We start from the raw sequence: 9,394 nt of genomic DNA, 5'->3' as shown, positions 1-9,394 counted from the left end.
CCTGTGAACTATGGGGGAGATGTTGGTTGTTTTTTTTTTTTAAAAACAGGCTTTTGCCATGTTGTAGTTGTGATGGGGTCAGGGATAGCACATCCATTTCTAATTTATCTTCTCATTATAACCTTGCACTGTTCCTCCCTGGTTTTTAGCTGCAATCTTCATTTCCATGTTTGAAGTATTCCTTTCACTTCCCAGAGGACAGTTGCATTGGATTTTGAAGATGAAGTTGTCTACTACTGCTAATTGCTGTCACTTCATGGCTACCAATAGCACTTTGTTGGTTTATATGAGACTTCAACCTAATACTTTAACTTTTACACTTTAAATTTACTGATTGGTCCAAGATTACATGTGAAAACAGGCATGAGCTAGTGCATGTAAACAACTGCCAGCTGGCAACTGTGATTAGAAGAACTGTATTTTCAGTAATTATATACTGTATAAGATGGATGCCTGCAAATATTTGCCTGAGTGTAGTCTCCCTTTGACATGTATTAAACATAATAGGTTCTCTTCTCTCTTCTCTTCTCTTCTCTTCTCTTCTCTTCTCTTCTCTTCTCTTCTCTTCTCTTCTCTTCTCTTCTCTTCTCTTCTCTTCTCTTCTCTCTTCTCTTCTCTTCTCTTCTCTTCTCTTCTCTTCTCTTCTCTTCTCTTCTCTTCTCTTCTCTTCTCTTCTCTTCTCTCTGCACTTCTCTTCTCTTTCTCTGCTATGCAATGCTATGTTATACTATGCTATCCTATCCAGGTTCTTATACCCACAAATACCAGAAGTATGTGAACAACCTACCCAAATGCAACATACAGTATGTTGGTTTTCTCCTCTTCTTCACAACAGAGAAGAGTTAAGCATTTTGTTTTGGATCTATCAATTCACATTTGTATTCATGAAGAAAAGGCTTTCCTGCTCTCCTGTATTTCCAGCATAGCCCTTCATTTTATTTGGCAGCCTACTGGCAGTGTCCTCAGCCCACTCTAGGCACAGGATTCCCAAATGGCAAGCTGGTCACATACAAGTTTAGATTGATCTGGTTCCCACTAACTTCAATGGCAGCAACTTTTAGTATTCAGAGATTTATTTATGGGTAGCTTAATTCCTTTTTTCCTTTCCTGTAGATCTTTCTTTAGAGCAGAAATTTCCATCTCTCTGGTGGCTCATCTGTTTCACTGAACTCTTCGGTTGTTTGCTGTTTCTTGTCAAGTCTCTGACAGCATGAATAAAGTCTGAGAGGGGTGACGGGGGAAATTGAGGCTTATTTTCTGTTTATTTACACTGATTTCATTGAAGAACAACATCAGGGCATCCCACAGAGTTTCATCAGGATAGAAGTGGTGTAAAGGGGAGGAGAATTAGCCCCCCCAGATCCACGTTAAGCCTGTGCAGACCGTGCTGGTGATGGATGGGGATGTCCCCCTTTGGTTGGAAGGCTGGGGCAGTTCATTGATCATTTTCCTGAACTTCCTGCGGAAGATCCCACAAAATGCTGGTTTCTGTCTGACCTGGTAAGTAACTCAAAGTATTCTGGCAGTAATCTTTGAGTGAAACGTTTAATTCCTCTCCACCTAAATACTGATTAAAAAGTATCATTTCGATGCAGGCAGGAAAACCACTACTGAAACATCTGAGCTCGGCTGTTAAATGGCATGATCTCACTTTGTTCCTTAGAGTAACTGTCCACGTCTCTTCGAAGGGGAAGGCAAGGATTTATTCTTTTAGAGATTATTCTTTCAGCAGTGAGATGATCCAGTGTGACTTCTGGCTGCACGAGCTGTGTTAGTGAGGCAGAGCTGTCCTGTCAGCAGTATGCCCAGTGTCAGAGTGATCCCTGTCCTGCAGGAAGGTATGCGACCTACTCGGGGTTGGGTTTTTTTTTTCGGTTGTGTGTGGGGTTTTTTTTTCTTTTTGGCAGACGTCCTTGAGCATTTGAGACGGATGTGAGAGAGTTTTTAGTCCTCATGCAAAACAACCAACTAAACATAACAGATTACATCAGCTCAGGCTTTTCAATTCCTGGATGGCAGCAGAGTGCTAATCCAACCTTCATCCTGGATTTCATAAACTGAAACAAGGGAGGCTGGCAGGAGCAGCGCTGCCGGATTGAGGAAGCTGACGACGGTGCAGCATGTGGGCAACACACTGTATAAAGCTCATAAACTTGTAGGCTGATGTGTGCAGCTACCACTTTGGATTCTGTACCACTGCTTCCCTCGGCACAAGGCACCAGCAGGCTGAGCATTAAAGCCTGCTCTTTGGGACGGAGCATTTACCCCTGCAAGACATGAAGGGCTTCCTGTTTCTCACACTCCTCCTGATGCCCGTGCACGCTGGAACTGCTTGGAGTGCGAAATATGCAGTAGATTGTCCTGAGCCCTGTGACAGTAACGCATGCAAAAGTACCTTGCGCTGTAAGCGAACAGTGCTGGATGACTGTGGCTGTTGCAGAGTGTGTGCAGCTGCTCTGGGGGAGACTTGCTATCGTACGGTCTCGGGTATGGATGGTGTCAAGTGTGGTCCTGGGCTGAAGTGCCAGTTTTACACTGAGGAGGATGACTTTGGTGATGAATTTGGTATCTGCAAAGGTAACAATATTCACTTTGCATGCACCCACTGTGGCAATTTGACAGCGACCTACATATAGAGCTTGCCTCCTGCTTGAAAGGTCTAAAATTGGATTTTTCCAGCTCAGCCCTTAGCCAAGAAGAAAGTGAGAAATACCTGCTGGTATTAAAAGGTGTTACATGTAGGTGGAACAGGGTTATTAATGTGAGAATACTGTTTAGACTTGGGGACATGTGTGACAAAATACAGATGGGGTGTGCTCGGAGATGAGATTTTTGATTGGAACTTGGGAAACCCAGGTACTAGTCCTGATCCTTCCGCTGATTTGGTGGGTTGCTTTCTATAAATTGCAAAGACTTTAATCCTGTGAGTCCAACCTTGTCACAGGGTCCCTGCCCCTGCTGGGCTCTCCCTGGGGTGAAGTTCCCTCGGGCACTGCTGGCTGCCTGCCCAGGGACCAGGTGCTCTCTCTGGGTCTGGGAGATAGAGATAACAGCACTGCCTGAGCACCTGGGGACGTTGTCATGTTTAATTCAGTCCTGCCTTTGAGGTGCTCAGCTACCCTAGGGATGTGGTCAGGGGAGACAGAGACCCTGCCTGAAAGATGGGAATAACAGAACAGGAGCTGATTGTGAGATGAGCAGCCAGCCACTGCTCTCAGCTTATTCCAGGTATGCTGCATGCTGATTTCTTTAGTCATGCACTATAATTGCATTTTTCATTTAAGAGCTATCCTCACTCCATGCAAAAAGGAGAATCTATAAAAGGAGAGGAGGTATTAAATTACTAAGAAGTAGGAAGAAAGTTTTTAAAATAAATCATTTTAAAAAAAGGCTTTGCAAAGTATGAATGCAGTCAGTTTTCCTGTGTTCGTGTACCACTTCAGTAAGTAGATACAGGTATGCCTTTGAATAACTTCCTTAAAAATGGAGATAAAAATGTAAATTGGCAGTTAAACATCTCAGGAGTATTAATAGCCTCAGTTAAAGTAGTGACTTAGGACCAGATGCTGCAAAAATCATTCAGGCTGGCTCACATACAGCACACACTTATTTACACTGATATTTAAAACCAAATTCATGTGCGTGTTTGAGGGTGAAATCCAAAATACTACTTTTATTTCTAAAGACTAGAATTTACGCATAAAGTTAGTATCTTTGGTGCACCCACCAGAAAAGTATTTTACTGAGATAGTTGACTGATCTTCAGTTTATTAAAAATTACTGCAGTGCAAAACACCACCTATAATTCTTTTAACAATTCTTTTGAATGATTATATACTTTTCACTGTCCTCATAGGAATTTCTTATTGCAATAGCACACTTCAAATGGGAAAAAGAAACATTGAGACACATGAGATCTGAATCCCTGTAGCTGAATCTTGGAAGTTCTGTAGAAAATGTAAAGTAAAATGTTTTTTTTTTTTTTTCCAGTGAGTCAGTGGAAAAACTCTCATTAATTTCAATAAAGCCATATCTTGACATAAGAGTTGTAAATTGGTATTTAAGGCTTATATTCCCGATATATTTTTTTGCACTAAATATCATAGTTGTAATTTCTAATTCTTTTTCTTTTTTCATCTCAGCTCTGAGATAGTATAATCTCATTCTGTATGTATGTGAATTTTATCAGGCAAAGTACGGGGCCAAGTATTGTTATTTTATACATCCATTTATAGCTACGATACCAGATCACCCACTCATTTTAATAACTTCCATGCTTGTAATAATTCACAGAGTCAGGATGGCTAAATTCTCTCTTGTTGCCTGCAACTGGTTTACTTTGAAGTTGTGGAAAAATGACCTGAACTCTCTGTTCTTCAATTTCTTATTTTTAAAATGGGTAAAATATGGACAGTATAAGTTTCAGAGCAATTTTTGGAGTACTTTTAGTATTATAAGAGTGCATCATATTATTAATAGTAGCAATGTCATTATTGTTCAAAACAGACTAAGGAGTACAGGTGCTCTGCACTTTTATTACTAAATACCCTCTAAACCTGAGGTATAACTGTCACAGTAAAGAGCCTGCTCTTGCTTCCCTTAGATCACTGGGAGCTATTTGCAATTTATTTAGGAGCAGGCTCCTGCTGAACAAAATCTTCTAACAGCAAAATTGACTCAGATCTCAGTTTTGTCAAATCTGAAGAGGAGCATCAGTGTCAGGATTATTCCCCACAGAGCCAAGTGCTTTGGGCTCAGACTCGTTTCCATGCTGTCGTGCACAGCTTGGCATCCCACCTCTCTGGGCTGAGCACCTGCAGTGGGCAGATTGATGCTCCATGCGGTGTGTGCTCTCAGCATGTCCCTCAGGGAGGATTGTGCACATAAAAACTGTTTTGCTCTGGCAGGATTTTGTTTTTGTTTTATGTGGACAAACAGCAGATCAAAGAGTGTCCTTGCTTGGGAAAGGGAGTATGGTGAAGCTCAGTGAGGTCCTCCAGGCTGGAGGGATTCACTGTGTAGTCCCTAGCAGGGAATTGGTTGATTTTCCTGTGCTTTTAATTTACAAACGCATACCCATTGGGTATGCACAGAATTGTAAAATGTTGGTTTCATTTTGGGGCATTAGTCTGATTTTCAGATAGCCTAGGCTGTATGGCAAAGCTAAATATTTGCATTGATTCAAGAGACTGGACAAACTGAGAAGGATAACCCTGTTGGTTAACCCTGTTGGATAACCCTGTTGGGGTGATACATGCACAGAAACTATGTCTGGCTCAGGAGGTCCCAGAGCTGAAAATGGGGGATAATATGAGGGGGGAGGTATCATTTGTGCTTACCATGGTCATCTTCTTTCTTAAGTGTTTTGTGGGAGCCTTGGCCGGATGGATCCTTGGTCCAGCCCTGAATGGTCATTCATCTGCCCTTAGGAACTAACTTGGAAGCTCTCCAGGACTTGCCATTTAAGGCGACCATGCACCCTGGGTTGGCAAGGACAGCCTGAGCATAAAGACCTTTCTCCTGGGATATCCCAAACTTCTCTTGGGATGATATCTTGTTTAGGAGTTTGGAAAGGGGATGTTGGAGATGGATTTTCCTTGTCTCCATCTCTTCAGCTATGGTCCTGGAAAGGTACCCTGTTCAACAGCAAGGCAGAGGAAGACAAGGGCTGTGACCCTAGGTTTAAACCCTCTGGGAAGTTATGTGATCCAGCATGTGACACTTGTCAGCTATGGGATGGGGCAAATCCTCTGCCCCTGACTTTTTTTTTTTTTTTAAACTTTTGGTCTCATCCTGACAGCTGCCCTTTGGTGCTCCTCTATGATCTTGCTCAGGAATGGGAGATTTGAATTGGGGCAGTATGTGACCAGATGCAATATAACCAGGCAGCTGCCTTAGTGCCAGTGATCCCTTTAGAGCATACTCACTCTTTAGGCTGGAGATGTAGGTGAGCTCTTGGCTATCCGCCATGGGCGGGCAGACCTCTGCTGTCTGCGAAGTTGTCGTACAAGGGAAGGCTCTTCCCCAGAGCCGGGAGTGTCTCCAGGCGGACGATGCGTTTGCTGGATAGCTCCTCAGGGTCGGGGCAGCAGCCTCCATTGAGCCTACGCGCAGTGGCCCCGGCCACAAGCACGCCAGTACCAGCAATAGATTGCAGCTCTAAATCATGACAGTCATGTAAGTCAGATGATATCATGCCTAAATATTGAATTCAGGAACTTTTCTGAAGTCTTCTTCTTTTGTAAATCCCCTGCTAATCCTTTAACTACATCCTATATGATTACATACTTCCATATTCATATTGCCTTTAATTAGCATTTTAATACTACGAGTGTTTCAGAGAAGGACTACTGATAGCACATTGTAAATAAGTTATAGGACAAGAAATTAGGTATATAATGTGTGTCAAGGTTTGTTAAAACTGGAAAATACTTGTAACAAGGAGTCGCCAAGCTGAAATCCTGTAGTTAAGGTACAGCTGACCTCCACTCAAAGGTTTTCCACTTTTAAGGATATAAGCAGACCAGCTATTAAGACTGCTGGCAGCTGACTCAGATCACTGAGGACTATATTACTTTTTTTCAGAATGTCCCTATGGTACCTATGGAATGGAGTGCAGGAAAACCTGCAACTGTCCCTCTGGCATCTGTGACAGAGTAACAGGGAAGTGTTTGAAGTTCCCATTTTTTCAACTGTCTGCATCAAAGCCTCCAAATCGACGAAAAATAGTTTCACACACAGGTAAGACTTCGTGGGGCAGTTGATTTTAGCAGAAATCACCTTGTACATGATCTATTACCATGCTGCGTATGCTGTGTGTGAGTGATGGGTACTTTGGTGGAGCTGTGCAAACAGCTAACAACAAGAGGTGCATTTATTTTTCTTATTGGCAGCTCTCTTAACATAAGGCAAGGGATTAGGTGAGCTGTGACACATGGTAAAAACATTTTGAAATCCTAACATGGGTGAAATACTTTGCAGCTGTTGTGTGTGCTAGCAGTACAATGTCACCTGTGCAATGGGAGGCTATGCTAGGATTTGCATTAGTCAGTTCAGTCAGTGCATGTAGCTGCTTTGTGTAGAATAGGATTTCACTAGGTTGCATTTACTGCTGTTAGCTAATATAAGGTAAAAACCCCTTTTTTTCCCACAAAGACAGAGCTTTATACATTTTCAGATGTCAGTGAACTGTTATATTAAATGTTTTATTGTAGTCATTTATCACAGTAACTCTGGAATAAGTTCTTACCTTTTAGTTTATATCTGAAGCCTGTAACAGATCTCTCCAGAATTAAAAAAAAAAGGTGTGTGAGAAACTGGAGTGTTTTTGAGGCAGGAAGGAGAGATCACTGAATTTTTTAAAGCTGGGATTAAAATTTCTTCCCCTTTTATTCTCCACCTGATGATACTGAGGTATATTTGACTGAGAAATGTTTACTCTAAATTTAAACACCAATCAAAATCAGTACAAATGTAAAGATTTTAAATAAAATATCAGAGATTTAATCCCAGATCTACTGTGAGCTTTTCTAGGATTTCACCCAGCAGTCTTTGAATTTTATTTCTCCTCCAACTGCAGTTTGTGTGCCTTATTTTGATTTTCTCCTGTTATATTAAACTATCTAGAGTTTGCTGCATTAATACATGCATTATCTTTCCTGCACTCTCTGTTTAGAGAGAGTTAGACAGAAGCAAACTTCTTCAGCTTATGCTCATACCACATTTAAAAGCTTTAAAAAAACCTTTGCGAGATGGATCAGTCCTGATCCTTTTGTATTTTTCTACATGACTGTGCTCTTTTGCCTTTCCAGATTGTTTATTACCAAGGGTGCTGAAATAACATGAAAAAAATATTCCTGTCTTGCTTTTCTGTGTATCTAGCCTATATCCCAAATCTTCCCAGGTAGCCTGTTTTCATCAGTTCCTCCTCCCCTTTCCTCTCCCTCCCTTGCCTTTGGTCCCAAACCTTCTGCTGCCTCAATGTTTAGCAGCTTGTCTGATCCTAGCCAGGATGAGATCCTGACCCCTTGGAAACAAGTGGTAATTTTTTACCAGTGCAAAGGCTTCACACTGATTTCTCAGTGTCCTCAGAGGTCCATCACTGGAAGTAGACCAGGGACACTGTGGGTAGTACTGCATGGGATGGTCACATGGGGTTTCATTTAATAGTGGTCTTCAGAGGTAGCTATAGCATCTAGGACAGATCCTCAGCAAATTAAAACAGCTGTGAATGCTTCTGTATTTTAAATAGGCGAGTTTCTGGCCCATATATTTTATAAAGACATTATGGCTACATATACCCTGGTAAATTTAATGGTGCCAGAGCATGTTGCTGTGTATTGCAATTTGACCACCTTCACGGTCAAACAGTAAGGCAGCAGCTGGCACGCTTTGTCCCAGCCTAGCTAGCCATGCCAAACAACCTCAGCCACAGCTCGGGAATCAGCGTCAGCCAGGGACCATTTCCAGTAGACAAACTGGATATCTTTTACCTTTTTTTGGAGAGTAAGAGAGTTTAGTGGCATGCACCAGGCTATTCCACGCCAGCTGGCCTCAGTCAGAGAATAGCTCCCGGCATGTTTAATTTACTGCTGTAGCTGTTGAGGATCTGCTGCTTGGTCCCATGTCACACTGGAGTGTTACAGTGAGAACTGGCAACTGAACTCAAATCACCTGCCTTATGCTTAAACTATTAGAAAACACATCTGGCTTATGCCATAATTTGCCAGAAATTTTGCAACTAGATAATTGAAGGCATTCAGGGAGATTCCTGCAAGATTTGTCAGCTAAGGTTTTTCCGAAGTGTTCTCAAAACCAGTGACATTGCTGCAGGACAATATTTTAATTCTCTCATTTTCATGAAATCCACCTTTATTTTTGTATATTTTCAGAGAATGACATGGCATCAGGGGATGGCAATTCTGTAAAAGAGGAATTCGTTAAGGAGAAAGCTATTCGCTCTCCGGTAATGAAGTGGCTAAATCCTCGCTGATATTTACTTACACTCATAAGACTTTCAAGTGAATGCAATTCTCACAGATTATTGAATATGCAACAACACACTTTAAGAACAAAGTAGATCTATAGCATATGAAAATGTAACCTCTGAAGGCCAATTGTGATTCTGTTTTTCATGAGAAAAATGTTTACTTAAGAATAGACTGTACAGTGTATATGATTTTTGATATTTGTTTTGATAAGTATTTGAACAGAGAAATGTATTGTGGATTCCTGAATGTATAGTAATATTAAAAAACCAACACGATTCAACCCTCCTCATTTAAAGAATGCCAGAGGCCGACTCTTGCAGCCTGAGGCTGGGAAAGCTCTCACTGAATTCAGTGGACAGTTTGGGTGAGTGAAACTATTGGTGCAGAGCCAACGTGAAAGAAAT

General features: G+C 41.7%; 1 protein-coding gene across 2 annotated transcripts; it reads left to right on the top strand.

Annotated features, from left to right (window-relative positions):
• The first annotated feature begins 2,261 nt into the window (after nucleotides 1-2,261).
• On the top strand, nucleotides 2,262-8,992 carry ESM1 (endothelial cell specific molecule 1). Of its 2 annotated transcripts, XM_075488358.1 has the most exons (3): nucleotides 2,262-2,577; nucleotides 6,586-6,741; nucleotides 8,892-8,992. In XM_075488358.1, exons 1-3 carry the CDS (start codon nucleotides 2,277-2,279, stop codon nucleotides 8,990-8,992), a joined length of 558 nt encoding a protein of 185 aa, XP_075344473.1. In that variant the 5' UTR covers nucleotides 2,262-2,276. The 2 variants fall into 2 exon arrangements, with proteins under 2 accessions (XP_075344473.1, XP_075344472.1); XM_075488357.1 differs by lacking the exon at nucleotides 6,586-6,741 and having other exon boundaries at nucleotides 2,277-2,577.
• The last annotated feature ends 402 nt before the right edge of the window (nucleotides 8,993-9,394 follow it).

Source organism: Mycteria americana, chromosome Z, assembly GCF_035582795.1.
Source record: "Mycteria americana isolate JAX WOST 10 ecotype Jacksonville Zoo and Gardens chromosome Z, USCA_MyAme_1.0, whole genome shotgun sequence".
NCBI classification, from domain to species: Eukaryota; Metazoa; Chordata; class Aves; order Ciconiiformes; family Ciconiidae; genus Mycteria; species Mycteria americana.
The sequence above is the reverse complement of the archived record's forward strand: the minus strand, read 5'-3'. Positions and strand labels throughout refer to the sequence as shown.